Below are 17,103 nucleotides of genomic sequence, written 5' to 3'. Positions count from 1 at the left end.
GTGATAGTGCGTCCTAGACTAGACTGCCTTGAGGATAAACATGAGCTCCTGGAAGCAGTGTAGTAAATGGCCAGAACATAGGCTTTACAGGAGGGAGGAAGTCTCCATCACCTCTTTGTGCCTGTGTTTCCCCATTTGCACCACGCCCCTGCACTGAGGGCTCTTCAAGCTCTGACTTGTCAGGTTCCTCCAAAGATGACAGGTTTCAGAGGAAAGTAGGATTCGACACTCTAGGGCAGGGCCCCAAAGAGGCCTTGGGAGGGGAAACAAGTCTGTGGGAGGAAGCAAGTCCAGATTCTTGCAAAACAGGGGGAAAAAAGTGGGACCAGTAGAGGATACTACAGAAATTGTCTCTGTGGGAATCTGCTCTTGGGGTCTGGGGAAGGAATTCGGGTGCATTTAAATTCCCCACCTACACTCCTTTTCCGTACCTCACTTTGTTCCTTTATAGCATTCCTCATTGTTCTAACTAAATAATTGAGTCAGGACTGTGATTCTCATGCGAGATCCTGGGTGTAGTTTTGTTCACTGCTGCCCAAAACTAATTGCCTGCCAGGTAGTAGGCAGGGTTGTCAGATAAAATGCAAAAAAGCCCAGTTTAATTTGAATTTTAGACAAGCAATAAATTATTTTTAGTATGAGTATGTTCCATTTATTTGAAATTCAAATTTAACTGGGCTTCCTGTATTTTATCTGCTAAATCTGACAACCCTAGTAGTAGGGTCTTGATAAATAATGTGGAACAAATGGATAAATGGAGTTTTGCCTTGGCTCCGCCCTAAACTTGCGGTTTGACCGTTTGGGCAACGCTCCTCCCCTCTCTGGGCCTCAGTTTCTCTGAGAAGTGGGAGTTCGGGCAGCGACCACAGCGCAGGGATCGCCAAGGCAGGAGAGCGCTGGGTGAACTGCCAAAGAGCAGGGAGGAAGCTAGGGTCATGCCTGTACGGGACAGCCTGGACCTCCATACTGGGTACCTCCAAGTCCTTGCCGGAGCCGGCAAAGCCCCAGCCCCTCCCCTCCAAAGCTGGGGCCTGCCCTAGGCTGTCGCCATGGAGATATGGGTAGCCTGGAGCCCCTCCCCCCAAGCCACGCGTTTCCGCTGCGTTGGAGCCTTCTGATTGGGCGGCCGTCTGGACGCTACCACCAGCCCAGAGCCCGCTAAGGGGTGGGGGCGGGATCTTCGTGAGAACCTTGCCCTGAAAACCTGTGCCTGTGGCCTCTCTAGAGGAGGATGGGTTCTCTTCTCACGCGGGGAGAAAGGCCGAGTCTCAGGTCGGAAGAGTGATCATTGCTTCTCCTACTAGAGCGTATGCTCATGCTTCTCCCTGAGAAAGAAAGGGGGCGGGAAAGTCGGCAGCGCCCCCTAGGGAGCCTATTCGGTCCCCAAAACCTGGAACACCGGAAGTGCTGGCGACGTGTCAGTGCGCCCTATTCTAAACCTTCCCCGCTAGGCCCCCTTTCCTATTCAGCTGTGGGATTCCGGGGCCGCCTGGGCGCTTCCACCTCGCCACTTCCGCATTGAACCGCCGCTTCAACCCAACTCTGCGCGCGCTCCCTCACGTGCCTTGGTGGTTGGGCCAGCTCCTGGGAGTAGCCACGCCTTTTCCCGCGCCTGGCAGGCAATGGGCGGGCGCCTCCCGGCGGGGTGGTGGGTAGTTAATGAGGGCCGGGTGCTGATTGGCTGCAGGGTCGTGGCCGGGGCTGGGAGGTGGGGTAGGTTGTTCCTGAGGTGGGAGGTGGCACCCGTGGCTGAGAAGTAGGCCTGAGAGCGACATGTCTCCGGCGGCTGAGGCACAGCGGCCCGTGGCGCTGTTTTTCTGAGTCCGGGGCGGCCTGGCGGGGCTGAGGACAAGGCTCGGCGGAGGCTGCCCCCCGCTGTGGAGGCCGCCATGCTGGGCGCCCGGGCGGTTGAGGGAGCCGCCGTGGCGCTCCTGCGGCTGCTGCTGCTGCTGCTGCTGCTGCTGCCGGCGCTCCGGGGACCGGGGCTCGGCGTGGTGGGCTCGGCTGGGGCCGGGCTGCCCGAGAGCGTGATTTGGGCCGTCAACGCCGGCGGAGAGGCGCATGTGGACGTGCACGGCATCCACTTTCGCAAGGACCCTTTGGAAGGCCGGGTGGGCCGAGGTGAGAGCTCCTCGGCTGAGCCGCCGGATTCCGGGCCTGCCGTGCCCGGCGCAGCGCGCCGAGGGCTGCGGGCCCCGAGCCCCTTCCTCGACCCTGGGGCCACGTCTCTGGAGCGAAGTTTCTCTCTACGGTTTCCTCGGGAACCCGATCAGAGCCCAGAGCCTGGCATTGGCTCGAAGCTACCTAGAGCCGTCGAGGCAGAGAGTTGGCGAGAAGTGATATTTGGACCTCGCATCCTGCATTTCTTAACCCCTCACCTCCACCCAAGCTAGGAGAGTAAAGACGAGGGCGGCCTGTTGCCACTTTGAGGCCTCACGGGTTTTTCGGTTATCGCTGTCCCTGACCCGGAGGTTCTGCTCGCCTTTCAAGTCAGTTTCTGGTATATTCCTGCCGACCCAGAAATGGGCCGCTTTCTTTGCCCTCTCTGCAAGAGCGGGGCTTGATTCTTAGCCAGAATGGAAAGGAGTCTTCGAAGAGGATGGGCCAGGAAAGTTTGATTGTAGCCTCCTCCCCCAACCCCCTTTGGAGCGGGGCATGTGTGTGCATAAAAGTAGAAGCTGCAGGCCCTTTCCAGAGGGCGGTTATGTCGAAACCATACTGCACAGGGGGTGGTGGTGTGTCAGCTGGGTCAGCCAGCGTAAGGTCTGAATATTCCGTCTGCGAGTGCGGAGAACCTACCCTAAGTGGTCCTGAGAGGTGTGATTCCAGCTTATGGGAAAAATGATTTTGACTTAATTGATTGAGCAACAGTAGTTTTGACAGAGCTGCACAGTTCTCAAAGTTAGTGTAAGAACTGCCATGGGAGCTGGTTAAAAATACAAATTCCAGACCTGTAGATTAAACCCAGGTTTCTGCACCCAGGGCTTCTGATGTAGGACATCTGCAGACCACCCTTTGGGAAAATCTGCTCTAGACTCTGTTTCTTCTGTTAGTAGGATTGGAAAACAGGATTAAGAAGGAAGTTCGTCGCTTCATGTGTTGGAAAGAGATTTATGCCGTATGCTGGGTTCAGAGGCTGCCAGATTGGCAATATGCCATCTTCAGAAAAGTAGGAGACAGACTTTCTCACTCTTTTTTCCACAATGCCAGATTTGGCTCTTGCCTTTCCTAAAGGGTTTAACTTAGTTCTTCCAACCAAGTTAATTGCAGTGTCCTGGAGTTTGTTATATTGGGGAGTTTATTGCTTCCATACATGTCACGGTGTTGGGACACAGAGCTGTTTTCTGAAGCACTATGTTTGTCTTCAGTTTAGCTCTGGAATTTATTTAGCCCTGGCATGTAGGTCTCAGTAGCCTGGGTTCAGCTGAGTCAGGGCCCTGGTCTCTAGCAGCTGTAACAGCAGCCAAAGCCAGACTTAATAGCAGGAGGTCATTGCTATCTCCATCCTGGACCCTTCCTCTTTCTTCATGGGTGTGGGCAGGGAGGAAGGACACCGTTTATGGACTTTGCCTCTAGAGATAGCCATGGTGAGACAGTGTGCAGATGGTTCCTTTCACTTAACAGATACCAGGCTTTACATAGGTTACATTATCCTCTTTGGTCCGTTGTGCAGAGGAGGGAGCTAAGACCACACAGGTTTAGTCCCCAGCTACTCCCCTTATTCAGAAATCGTTGTTTTAATTTGCTGGTGCCGGTGGGTTTGGTTTTTTTTTTTGGTCTGGTCAGCACTCAGCCAGGCTCTCTGTCCTTGGGTTATTGACTCATGGTCGCAGTTCCTTTGGAAGAGTTTATTGTAGCAGGTAAAAGTATGCGACTTACCAAATTACCAAAGCTCATGTGTACTGGAGTCCTGTCTCAGACAGACCCTGCCACTCCATAAAGAGGTTCCCTGCTCCACTCTGGCGGTCCATTTGGGTATGAATTGTAGCAGTATTAAGGCGTGGATGGAGAGTAGAGGGCGGTCGTTGGCTTGTAGGCTGTTGTAGCTTGGACCAGCCAGTTGCAACATTGCACTTAGAGGGCTCCTGAGAGTAGCATTTTGTTGGCTTTAGGTCTGGGGCTGAGAAGTGATTTATCTTCCTCTCTCAGAAGGCAGCTCTTTAGTTTCTTTCTGTGTGAAGGAGTCAGCACCACCAAGGGTGGTGCAGCGGTTCCCTCTGCCTGCCCTTCTCTGGCACTGTTTGGGTAAGGGTTGCCAGGTATTTGGAGACCCTTGCCTCCTGCAGCTATTTATAGTAATTGCGGTAGGAGCTGTATGTCTGTCTTTCCCACATGCCTGTGATATTGTTTCCAGCACGCGAGGAAAGTCCATTTTTATGTTGAATGAATTCAGGTATTTGTTGCCAAGTTAATCCAGATAGGAGTTTGGCCTGCTTTTGAACTTGCTGTTTCTCTATAGCGTCTTTGTAGTTCAGCATTCTCGTAACCGTGAGTGGGCCAGGGCACCCAGTGGCTTTTGCTTTCAAAGGCACTTCATAATGTTTATTGAATTTCATTTCTGCCTTGAGGATAGCTAGTGCTCATAGAAGATGCTGACAGCCTGGGAAAGGCTTTTTTCAACCTGTGTGCTTCAGCAGATGGAGGTACAACTACCGAGAGTGATTCAGAAGCGCTCCGTGTGGGATTTTGGTGTGCTGTGCATTCCAGGTTCTTTTTTTTTTTTTTCAGGTTCTTTTTAACTTGCTCTTTCTGGGTTCCTCTTGACTCTGTGGTGGAAAAGACCTGGTTATTTGGCTTGAGGGCATTGAACTTGGCTTGGTTTTAGGAGATATTTCCTCTTCATAGAAGGATGCCCGCTAGTCATTTGTATGACCTTGAAGTATTCGCTTTCCCTCTCTTGAGCCTTCAGTTTTCCTTCATAAAACTTGTCATGCTTTTGAAATCAGTGACACGAGTCTGAAAGTTCTCCTGTCCAGAGTAGGTTAAAGTGTCTCTATCTTTTTCTTTGCTCAATGACCTTTTACATGGAATTAAAAGTGGAGCAGAATGTGGCTCTGGAGGGGAAAAAAGCTGGCCAGGGGCCTGAGCCCATCGGATGACTAATTCTGTAGACCTAACGAAGACCCTTTCCTTTTGGCTGGGGAAGGATTTGGCTTTGGGGAGATAAGAGCTTGAAAAGATAGTGTGAGAGAGACACTGCTACCTCTGATTTGCTTAAGACCAAGGGATTTGCTTAGAATTCTCTTCCTATACTGCCACATAAGGGGCAGACTTTGTTTGCAGGCCCTCCTAGAAGCAGTTCACTGGTAGAGAATTTAGGTAGGTGATACCCCATTTTCAAGGTGAGAAAACACCTAGAGAAGACAACTTGTTCCACATCACATAGTAGGTGGCAGAGCCAGGATTCAAATCCAGGCCCCTCTTACCTTCAAACCTGGGCTGAATTTTTCACGTAGCCTGCTGACTCCATTGTCTAGAGCTAAAAAGCTGGGGACATAGTGTGGGCCCTTTGGTCCCCCTCCTTTGGTTAACTATCTGAACCATGTCGTACCAGCTGCAGTGGTGTGCTGCATGTGTACACTGTATTTCAGAGAAACTTAGCTGTGAATGCATAAAGGCTGGGGTGGGGGCGGAGAAAAAGTCCTTCTTGCTATTGTCTCTTTTGGGACTTGGGCAAAACTTTGCCTGTGGCAAATCTCGTTGGAAAGCCACTTGGGAAAATATTTAAAGGTAATTCCAAGATTGTTAAGTAGTTTTTTGCTCACAGGGCTGAGTTTTCATAGCCGTGGGACTGAGAGTGCCACAGATTACATTACCGTCAGTTTCTCACTTTTTCCATGCTGGAAGGGGGGGAAAATGATTCTGTATACATGCACAACCTTTTCTGTGTCTCTGAAAAGCAAATCTAGTGACTGTTGCAAATTTGTAAGGATCACGGTCTTTGAGGAAGAGGGAGATTCTTAGAACTCAGGTGGAAGAGGACTGGCAATCTTTTAATCTTTACAGGTTTGTGGTCTGAGCCTGGAACAGAGCTGGGGCAGTTGGCAGTACATCCTTTGCAGTGCTACTCAGCCCCCACCTTCTTTGATTTCTTGAGGAGAAATAGGAAGAAAAAAATGTCTGGAGACAAAAGTGCAATGAGTTTCCTGTTCATTGTCTCATCGGTCCATCTGATCTCCTGGCTGCCATTCACTTACAGGAACTGTTAACACTTCTGTTTATTTTTCCGAGGGCTTGACCTTAGCCATTGGATCTTTTAGTTACTCTTTTACCTCCCTTAGAGATAAAAGATCCTCTCCCTTGGAGTTTCAGAAGATAAAGCTCCCGGGATGACCGCTCTCAAACGTCACCCAAAGGATCTAGGTGCCAGATGTCTTCAGAGTCACCATGTGAGATTGGAAGATGGTCTTAAAATCTTAATTCCAAGACTTCTCCAAGGAGGAGGAGAGACTAGGCCCATGTACTGAAATCACTGCTAAGTCTGTGGTTTGGAAAGTATCAATAGATTGATGGAGCCCTGGAAAGCATAGCTAGTCATCTCTGGGGCCGGAGTGTGGAATCTTATATTTGAGGAAAGACCTGGGTATGGTTTGTAACGTGGGGGAAAGAAAAACATGTACAGACCCGTCTCCTACTAAGATTGGGGGCAGGCTGAGGGCAACAGAGGTTTTTGGCTCTTCTAATACCCACCCAAGTAAGAACTTTTTACTATTACTCCACCTTATTCCTTGTCTGTCTGAAACGGGAAAGGTGGCTCCCTCTGGACCTGGGCATCTTAGGCCAGAGGTGCCAATAGGACCGTGGCACATTTTCTTTCCCTGCTAGGGTGGCTCTGGCCCTGTGGAGAGGAGTGCATGGCTTGACTGCTCTGCAGGCACCTCCTTTGTTACCATTTGTTCGTTCAGCGAATCATATTGAGTGCCTACGTATGTGCCAGGGCCTGTGTCAGGTGCTGGGGATATCGTAGGAGCTTGTTTTCCTTTCGGTTTGTCTGGGGAAAAGTTCAAGAGCCTGCGTGAGGTTGAGTTCTATGAGTCTGTGGGAAGTAAGGTGTTTGGACCCAAAGGAAATTAGAGAACATCACATCCTTTTTTTTTTTCTCCGGTACGCGGGCCTCTCACTGTTGTGGCCTCTCTCGTTGCGGAGCACAGGCTCCGGATGCGCAGGCTTAGTGGCCATGGCTCACGGGCCCAGCTGCCCTGCGGCATGTGGGATCTTCCCGGACCAGGGCACGAACCCGTGTCCCCTGCATCGGCAGGCGGACACTCTCAACCACTGCGCCACCAGGGAAGCCCATCACATCCTTTTTTTAATGAACATATTTCTTTTGACCATCCTTGGAACTTTTTGAATGAAATAATTATAAAAAGCAGCCAAAGCTGGTGTCTTAATTTGTAGTAAAGACAATGAAGAATGACTTTCCTAACAGATATCCTGTTTTTTATTTAGACTGAGCTTTTCTGAATGAGAAAAAAACAACATTCTTTGAACTTAATTGTCTTGCGGTGTTCCTGGCCCCTGGTTTTATGAGGTTTCTCTGAAGCTCTCCCTCACCAGGGAGCCCAGCAGCTGTAGCATAGTGCTTTGTTCTAGTAATGAGTTAGACTTGTTCCCTTCCCATCACTCTGGATATAGTTGGGGAAAAGTCATTTTCACATGCTTTCAAAAAGTTCCGCTGTGAGGGTTATGGGAGCTTCTTGGGGTGATTAGTGCTTGGTTTCTTTCATTTTACTCTTCCTTGGTAACGGGTTATCTGATTCTTGCCTTTGTGGCTGGTCTCTTGAGAGCCAGGTGCAATGGAGGTGGCCCCTTCCACTGGGAGGGTTATTAGCATTGCTCTGGAAATGCCTCTGGTGGTTCTGGGGTCTCCACTCTTCTTTTGTGTTCTGCCTCTGACATGGTTTCTCTTTGTCTTTTGTGCCCAGCCTCTGACTATGGCATGAAACTGCCAATTCTGCGTTCCAACCCCGAAGACCAGATCCTGTATCAAACAGAGCGGTACAATGAGGAGACCTTTGGCTACGAAGTGCCCATCAAGGAGGAGGGGGACTATGTACTGGTGTTGAAATTTGCCGAGGTCTACTTTGCACAGTCCCAGCAGAAGGTGAGGCCTGGTCAGGCCCCTGCTGGACCAGTGGGATGTTACCACTTTCGGATAGCCCTCTGCTAAGGGCCAGAGAGTGTGAGACGTGTTCCCAGAAGGGAGGAACAGATGAGCTTTGAGGAAAAGCTGGATTTTTTTTTTTTTTTTTTAAAGGCTGTACCATGCGGCCTGCAGGGTCTCAGTTCTGTGACCAGGGATCAAACCCAGGCCATGGCAGTGAAAGCCCAGGATCCTAACCACTAGGCAGCCAGGGAACTCCCAAAGCTGGATTCCTTTTGCCCAGCTGTGTCCCATTACTACACGACTGAACTTGCCTTGGGATTGGTGACAGAAGGCTACGCCAGAATCCTAGTTCTTGGCCACTAATCCTCTTAAGGCCCTCCTGGTTATAGCCTCTCCCTTCTTGGTTGTCAGCACCTTCTTGTTTTTAGCCCTGTTCTTTTCCTGTCCCTTCCTCTGAATTTCCTTCTTTCCATGTTGAGCTTTTTGTTTGTATTCTTTGTTCCCTACGGCCAGTGTGCGACCTTGACAGTGAAGGAACATGGCTTTGATTTAGCTCAGGTAAAGGACTCTAGCCACCCTGGAGTATATCCAGTCCTGTCATTCCTTGAATTACTTTTGAACTTGAAGCCCAGGCAGGTACCTCATGTCCAACTGGGGAAGGGGTGTGAAGCGGGTGGTTTTGACATTGTCTCCTTTTCTCATCTTGGCAGGTATTTGATGTGCGATTGAATGGCCATGTTGTGGTGAAGGACTTGGATATCTTTGATCGCGTTGGACACAGTACAGCTCATGATGAAATCATCCCGATGAGCATCAGAAAGGGGAAGCTGAGTGTCCAGGGGGAGGTGTCCACCTTCACAGGGAAACTCTACATCGAGTTTGTCAAGGTAACGCTCCTACTCTGCCCTCACAGCTGAGGATGAGCTCAAAAGAATGGGTGCAGGGGGGATGTTTGCTGCTGTGTGGGGTTGACCGCTGTTTCCCATTTCCTAGGGATACTATGACAATCCCAAAGTCTGTGCACTCTACATCATGGCTGGGACAGTGGACGGTAAGTTGTGTTTCTGATCTGCTTTTTGACGTGGTCTGAAGGATATGATTGAGGAAGCCCTTGGGGGGATGGTTTAGCTGATCGCTGTTTTGAAAACACTAATACTTAAAGCCAGATTGTGGGGAACCCAGAGTCCGGTGGCCGGGGGTGAAGTGTAGCATGGTGCTAGCCGTAAGCTTCTGAGTAAGATCTGTGTTCATATCTTGCTGCCGCCAATTAATCAGCGGATTGGTTTTGGACAAAATCCTTTAACCCTACTATAAATTGGGATTAATAATGTTACCCATGGTGTGCCCTGAGCCTTGTAGTCATTTGGAATTGCCTAAAACTCATCCTTATTCTGTTTCTTTGACATCTGTGTCCTGGGGGCAGAAAGAAGAAAAAGGCAGAAGGAAGGGTCCTTGAGTGTTTTGGTGTGCTCCAAGAGAGTGCAGCATTGCTGGGCTGCACTGAGCAAAACTTCATCTATTAATGTCTCCCTGTCCTTGGGATCCAGCCTGAGAGTACATCTCTTTCTCAGGGTTGAGGGTCCTGGCTGCCAGCTTTCCCAGGCTGATTTTTGCAGAGAAAGTTTCTGTCTTAGTGACTTTTCTCCCCCATCCCACCTCTGTACCTTTCCCCACCTCATCCTGGAAGCACCGAGGCTTGCATCCTTTTTTTTTTTTTTTTCCGCATCCTATTGTTTTGACATCCCAGAGGATGTCTTGCCACCAAACTGATTTGTAGCCAGAGTCCCTCAGGAGGGGACAGAAAACAGAGGGGTAGTGTGTGCTGAGAACCCACAACTCTGTGGATCAGCTTTTCCTTGATTGCTGTGTGAATCAAAAGGGAATGTGGGATTGTAGGAGGGAGGAGGAGAGGTTTGAAAAGGTTAATCTTTGGGTGTCGGGTCATTGTCCTTGTCCAGTCTGGTTCTTTCTGGGCTCTGAAGAAGTAGGACAGGAAGGGGAGATAGTGAACCTCTCCATGCTCAGGGCTTTTACTACGTTTTAGTTAAATCTAAAGAAGACAAATGTTTGCGCAGCAATCTGCTCTTCTCTAGGCTGGGAACTGTTTCTGCTCCTTCCTGTGGATCCTGCTTAGGTCACAGGGTCTCTTTACTGTGGCTCATTCACTGCCCTTAAGGGCCTCACGTAAATGCCATGGGTCCTACTTAAAAAGTGTTCTTCTTCTTGTGTCAGATGTACCAAAGCTGCAGCCTCATCCAGGACTGGAGAAGAAAGAAGAGGAGGAGGAGGAGGAAGAATACGATGAAGGGTCTAATCTCAAAAGACAGACCAATAAGAACCGGGTGCAGTCGGGCCCCCGCACGCCCAACCCCTATGCCTCGGACAACAGCAGCCTCATGTTTCCCATCCTGGTGGCCTTCGGAGTCTTCATTCCAACCCTCTTCTGCCTCTGCCGATTGTGAGAACAAATCACCATCCTGAACAGGTGGAGGGGTGTGGGAAAGAAACCAAACATGTTGGTTTGGGTTTCTGTATTTTTTACAGTGATTAACAAAAACAAACAAATGAAACACACACACACACACACACACACACACACACACACAATTAAAGGAGATGAAAAGAGGCGGAGTGAGTAGAGAGCAGCCCTCATCCACCACCTGGTCCTAGACCTGCTCCAGTCCTAGTTCTCTCTTTGTGGTGGCCCCCAGCCGTCTCTTTCCTCTCCAGGGTACAGAGGGTAAACTGGATCCTACCTGGTCCAGGGTGTTCGTCCGTAAACACAGTGGAAAGGACTCTGAACTCAGAGCAGACACGGTTCCTTTTTTTAGGTTAGAAATTAACAGCAGGGAAATGTCATCTTCTTACCTGAGAAGACTAGCGCTGGGAGTTGGGTATGTTCTGAAGTTATGTCCAGATAAGTTTTCAGATGTCCTGGGATTCAAAGTGTGTGTGTGTGTGTGTGTGTGTGTGTGTGTGTGTGTGTGTGAAGGTGTACAATTTGTATGATAAAGATGAAAACGGAAGGGGGATTAAAAAGAAGAAAGAAAAGTAGATACTTCCTTACTTGGAAGCCTTTCTGGTTTTAGCCCAATGATGGTTCCACCTTAAGTGTTTGAGCTTTGTCATTGCTTGTCTCCCTGACATGTGCCAGTTAGAGAACTGTCTGGTATCCGAGACGATTAGTTTATATCAGGTCCTCAAGTTGCCTCTGACTTCTTACCACAAACGAATCATTTTGATTTCAGTGCCTGTTGGGGACTTGATTTCCTCTCTCTCTCTCTTTTTTTCTGAACCTGGCTCATTTGAAATCTCTCTCTCAACCATCCCGCTAAGTTATTGCCAAGAAGGGAAGGAGACATAGGGATTTGGGGTTCCCTCTGCTTGAATGTCTTATCCTCTACCACCTCACCTTACTGGTACCTCCCTCCCTGGATCTCTGAGCCAGCAGCCAGGAGGACCTGACCCAGCAGTTCTTTTATTGGCCCCTTTGTAGGGTCTTGCTGCCAGGGGACAGGGATGCTTTCCAGCCTGCAGCAACAGAACACTTGACCTTAAAAGTCTCTTCTGGTCTTTGGATCAGAAAAGGCTTATGTTAGCGTAACTTAAGAGCAACCTCGGAGACTTGAGCCCTACTAAGTGACTGACCACTGTTGAGAGTATCTAGTACCTGATGTTCATTTATTTCCACATCCTTCCATGTCACGGTTCAACCAGTTTTGGTTTAAGCCTAGAGCTGCCCCAAGGAGCTAGACTGATTGTCTGTATCTGGCCCAGTGACGCCTCTCACTGACCTTAATAGCGTGCCCTTTTTGTCCTTTCATTTCCTTGTCCAAGTCTCAGCCAGGTTCTTGATGTGACGGGGCTGAAAGATTGCCAGTCAGCCATAGTCCTGGCAGCTCTGAAGCCACCCTTAGCCTCTAAGTGTTTGCCTTGAATTCCACGGGAAAATTTCTGCAGGAAGTGAGGCTTCCTTGTTCCTCTCCTTTCTGGTCCCTGTCATCCTTTTCCCAGTTAGGGGAGCAATGAGGGAGGACCCAGCCAAGCTACAAGGAATTTTGTGGATGGAAAGCCACAGGATTAGCTTATGCTTGGGCTGGAGCAGCATAGAATCTCAGGCCAGGCTCATCCTTTTACAATGCGTTTAATTTTGAGTTTGTCTCTTTGGATATGTTTTCCAAGAGCTCCATATATTTGAACTGCTCATTATGTGACAAAGTAAGTAGCCCTTGGGCTCATGTCCTGGGTTTTGGTTCTTAATGAGTTACTCCAAGTCAGCATTTAGTCCTTTGAGAGTCGTAGCCCTTTATTTCAGCTGTGACTTAGGCCTCGATACTTGGGTACTGAGTCAGGCAGCTGGACAGCTGCGGCCTGAAACTATAATCAGAGGAACACTTCTGGAGTGCTTCATGAAGCTCCTGCGTTACAGGATGATGTCCTGAAGCCTTGGTCCTGGGACCACCTGCCTGGGGCAGTGGACATCCTGACTATTAATTGGGCTTCTGACAGGGGCTTCGAGTCCCATTCCGTCACAGCTCTCCAAAGCCGTAGGCTACTGCCAGTAGAGTAAACAGGATGCGGGAGGACTTGCTGCCTCCATTTTGCCTTGTTCATTAGTTTGCCTGGGTCTCTCTGAGGAAGGAGGGCTCCCCGCCTCCTCACCTCAACCCTTCCCTTCGGTGACTCAGAGTCTCAGAAGGAAACCCTGGTTCCTGGGGCCATTTCCTAACGGTACTGTAAGCCAAGCAGCTTTGCTTCTGCCTCTGTTTCCAAGCCCACCCTTTCCCCCTGAGCTCAGGGATAGGGACGGGCACTTTCCTCTTTGGTTGTGCCTGAAAGGAAGGAACATCTTTCTGTGGCTCACAAAAACTAAAGGGGAAGTGAGGAAACAGGAAGAAGTATGGGGGGGGGGGGCTGGGGTAGAGTCCCCTGGAGCCAAGCACACCCAGATCACAGAGCTGCCCAGGGCTGGTTACGGTTGGCTTGTGATGCTGAACTTGAAAGTTTTTGGTTTTTTTTTTGGCTGTTTCAAGATGATATAGGTACATGAAGTTTGGGTTAAAGGGGTGGGGATGGGGTACTCTTTATTTTTATTTTTGTATTGTGTATGTCAAGAATCACTCTGTTGTTCATCTTTTGCTTTTTGCACTGTTTGTCCCCACGTCTGTATCCTGAGCTGGTGCTAGGGGCTGAGAGGCTGCGCTGTAGGGGAGTCTGGGTGGGGTTGGGGAGGTGAGAAGTCACGCCCATTAGGCATGGGGAAGGAGAGGCCTGGGCTCTTCTACTGGATCCATGCTTGTCCTAGGGTTTTAGATCTTCCTGAGCCCAGCTGGCCAAAGCCAAGAGCAGATAGCCAAGGTGAAACTCTTGTTGCCAGAAGTGTGGCTTGGGTTCAGTTTCCGGGTGGACTGGGCAAAGATGTCTGAGGGAGGTGGGCTGAGAGTCTGCAGTGTAGCCCTGATTTGGGTCAGGGACCAACTGGCCTCTAAACAGACTTTTTGGGGGCTTCACTCATTGCTGACGGGAACATCATGCCAGGAAACAACCTTTGGGACCCATGTCCCCTAAACCAGATACATTTTTCTAAAAAAGCCTCCACTATTGAGGAGAAGCTGCTCAGTGTTTACCTTGCATTCTGGTGACTTGAAAGGTGGTTCTTTTTGTGTCAGTGGTGTCAGATTGCAGGAGGACCACAGGGCCTGCAGGCCCACCTGTTGGTTTGAGAGTGTGATCTTGTTTTCTTGTTCCCACTGTTTGCCTAAGAGATACTGGCCTGAAATTGGAGGATCACAGTAGAGGTCACTTAGGCTTGGAAGAGATGGGGTGAAGTTTGAGTTAAGTTTACCGCCCCCTTTCTTTGCCTGGGAACTGTTTAATCCAGTTTTAGAATTGTGATTTGACTTCTTTTCTTTTTGGAGAAGCTTCTGTTTTAAGGAATTTCTCTTCCTCCATATCATGCCTCTGCCCTCTCCTGGGAAGGCCTGGCCATGGCTTCTAAAATCTCAGTTGAACTTCAGAAAACAGCAGCAGTATTTTCCCTTTCCTAGCACTTATATTCCTTTCCCTAGAAATTGGCTCACCTTGGGAAGCACAGGGGGAGAATCAGCAGGTTCTTGACCCTCCCAGGGGATTGGGGAAGGACCCACCCGGTCAGCACAGTGCCTTGTCCTCTCCTGCTCTGAGCCAGGGTGGGCGTTCCCTCTAGATTCAGGTCTGGGCAGGGGGTCTCACAGTCCCTTCCTCCCCCTCCCCTTTGCTGTCTGGCTCTGACCTAATTCAGGTGTCTTCTTGCCTCGAGGAGCCTTAATGGCATCAAGTGGCAACATTAATACTGTCCTCCATGCCTCTCCAAAAGGACCTAGAAGAGCAGGTGAGCTTTCCAGAGTGAGAGACGAATAGATGCTCCTGTTTTCAAAAAACAAGTTGGGGAGGGAGGGTAAGCTTTGGGCCTCCATCCACTGTGGCCCCTGGGGAAGGAGCCTGGGGCGAGGCTAAGTGCTGGTGCAGAAGCAGAACCAGAAACACCCAGGATCAGTTCAGAAACCAGAGAAGAAATCTGCTTTCTTCTATGGGAAGATGTAATTAGGGATCAAATGCTCTAAGAAAATTGCAAAGAAGCCTTCATGTTCAAGCTTAGGAGAGATCAGAGTAATTTTTCCCTTTCAGTCTGAGCTAGGACTCTCTGTATTTATATCTCTCCTGGGGCAAGAGGGCTAGATTTCCTCATTTTGTTACAAGACTAGGTTGGCACCAGTGGGTCCGCTTCCCAGCGAGGGCGGTTTCTTCCCTGTACATGGGTGGCTTGCTGCCGCTGATTTGTCCTTGCCCAGCTGCATTTGGCAAGCTGGCTGTAGGCTGCCAAATCATTTGGATAAGGGCAGATGATTTGGGGCCTGGCTGGGTTGGCAGGAAAAGAGCAGGATGGATCTCTTGGGACGGGTTCCCCCCTCCCCACCCCCCAGGAGTATAAAAACAAGGAGCCAGGATTGTGCTGGCAGCCTGGGAAACAGTAGTGCCTGCTGGAGTTGGCACAGAGGGCCCTGGCACCTCTCGCATCCAGGCAGTCTTGTGAGAGGGGAGCACGTAGCACCAGGAAAAGCAGAACTCCATTCTCACCTCTATTCTGAGCTTCGGGGCTTTATTTCAGTACGAGGAAAAACAACAACAATCTGAAGTGCGCTTTCCGTCCTTTCAAAGGACAACTGTCGGGAAAGGAGGGCTGAGTTGCCAGGTGGGAGGGGAGAGTTGGCAGGGAGAGGCATTATGGCAGAACCAGGAATGAGACATCCTTGACTCCTGTCTTCCCTGGTGTGTCATGATCCAGGGAATGAAGAGAAATTTGACCCTGGATTAGTTCCCTCCTTGGATTTTCCTTCCACCAAATTCTCCCACGCTTGGACCAGCTGCCCATTCACAGCTCAGGGCAGCCTCTTCAACCACTACTGGCCTAACCTGGCTCGTCAGGAAACCAACCCCACCCCTCTAGATCGGGCCTGGCTGCTCTATTCTGTACCCAAGTACTGGACGATAGTGTCAAGTTCTTAGTAGCCCCTGTAGCTCCAACTCTAGATTCCCATCCTCTCCCTGCAGAGGCCAAACCTACTCTCTGTCTGTAGCCACAACACGCATTTCCAGCGACACAGTGAGATGTGATTGAGGGGCTTTGAACCTGGCTGGCCCGGGAAAGCTGTAGGGGTGGATAGAGCTCTTTCCTTCTGGGCTGTCTCCATCTGTCCCTACCCCTTCCATGCCCCACCCTACTCCCACCAAAAAGTAAAAAAATCAGGATGTTTTTCACTGTCCATTGCTTTGTGTTTTAATAAACAATTTGCAGTGACACTCTGTGTTGGGATTGAGTTTGAACTTGATTGCAAAGAAGTGACGTGATGGGGTGGGAAGAGGGAAACCCAGGGGTTCTCTTGGCTGCTAAGGGTTCTTCCGTGATGAGTCTGGGAGCTTTCTTTTCTTTTCACCAGGATGTTTGGTTAAGGGAACGGAGTTTTGTTAAATGCTGCCTGGCCATTTCAACCAGCAGCTCATTCAAGGAAAAATAAACAGTTGTTATGTTTCCACTTTCACTGGAACACCAGGCCATGACACTTTCACTTCCAAGGCACACTGAGCCTGCTGCCTCCCCTCCCGTTTTCCCCTCAGCTTCCACAATAGCCTGTGGACAGACTAAGCCATGGGATGGTTTTCTCTGCTTTTTCCTTTTCTGATGTGTTGTCAGTGTTGACAAGGGAAGGGGCAGAAAGAGCAGGAAGGATTTTTTTTTCCCCTATAATTTATCCATCATGTTTTATAGCTGAGGAACATGAAGCTCAAAAAACTTTAGTAATTTACCCCAGGCTAGTCAGTAAATGATCAAGCCAGGATTCAAACCCAGTCTATTTGTCTGCAAAGCCCATGATCTTTCTAAGGCTATAAGAATAATAATTACAGATATCTTTTATTGAGCCTTTGAAATGGGCCAGGCACAAGGCCAAGCAGTTTTACAGATGTTATCTCTGTTTAATCTTCAACCAACCAGCTGGTACTTTTAAGAGGTGAGGTGACTTGCCGAAGACCACACAGCCAGCAAAAGGCAGAACTGAGGTTTTACACCAGGACTCTTGCTCTTAATCATTATTCTCTGCAGCCTTCCACTCCCCGCCTGATGCCATGTGCTGTGTTTCTCCAAGCAGGAATGGAGGCTGCTGGTTTGGGGAATGGGAGGGAGAGCTTGGCCTACCTCCCTCAGTTATCCCTTGAAGGGCAGAATTCAGTGCTCAGCTCTAAGAATGAAGCCTGTGTGGATGGAGTCTGTTCTCAGGGCCCAAATAAGCCAGGAGGCCCACAGAGCCTCATTCTTAGCTTGAACCCACCCATAACTGGAGTTCTTTACTAATTTAGACTTGGCTGTTACTATTTCAAGTAGCTTCGCATGAGCTGCCAAATGGGGAAGAGACCTGAAGAAGCCCTGCTCTAGGGACTCGCAGGGAGGGAAACTGTCTGAC

At 49.6% G+C, this 17,103-nt stretch overlaps 1 protein-coding gene across 3 annotated transcripts; it reads left to right on the top strand.

The window, feature by feature from the left end:
- The first annotated feature begins 1,160 nt into the window (after positions 1 to 1,160).
- Positions 1,161 to 16,044, top strand: MLEC (malectin). Of its 3 annotated transcripts, none has more exons than XM_030860564.3 (5): positions 1,161 to 1,272; positions 7,926 to 8,104; positions 8,818 to 8,994; positions 9,101 to 9,158; positions 10,340 to 16,030. In XM_030860564.3, the coding sequence occupies exons 2-5, from the start codon at positions 7,940 to 7,942 to the stop codon at positions 10,567 to 10,569; spliced, it is 630 nt and encodes a 209-aa protein (XP_030716424.1). In that variant the 5' UTR covers positions 1,161 to 1,272; positions 7,926 to 7,939; the 3' UTR covers positions 10,570 to 16,030. The 3 variants fall into 3 exon arrangements, with proteins under 3 accessions (XP_030716424.1, XP_069903096.1, XP_030716423.1); XM_030860563.3 differs by lacking the exon at positions 1,161 to 1,272 and adding an exon at positions 1,515 to 2,121; XM_070046995.1 differs by lacking the exons at positions 1,161 to 1,272; positions 8,818 to 8,994; positions 9,101 to 9,158 and adding an exon at positions 1,494 to 2,121 and having other exon boundaries at positions 10,340 to 16,044.
- Positions 16,045 to 17,103: the final 1,059 nt, after the last annotated feature.

This window comes from Globicephala melas, chromosome 13, assembly GCF_963455315.2.
Source record: "Globicephala melas chromosome 13, mGloMel1.2, whole genome shotgun sequence".
Taxonomy (NCBI): Eukaryota; Metazoa; Chordata; class Mammalia; order Artiodactyla; family Delphinidae; genus Globicephala; species Globicephala melas.
This window is presented reverse-complemented; position numbering and strand designations above follow the sequence as displayed.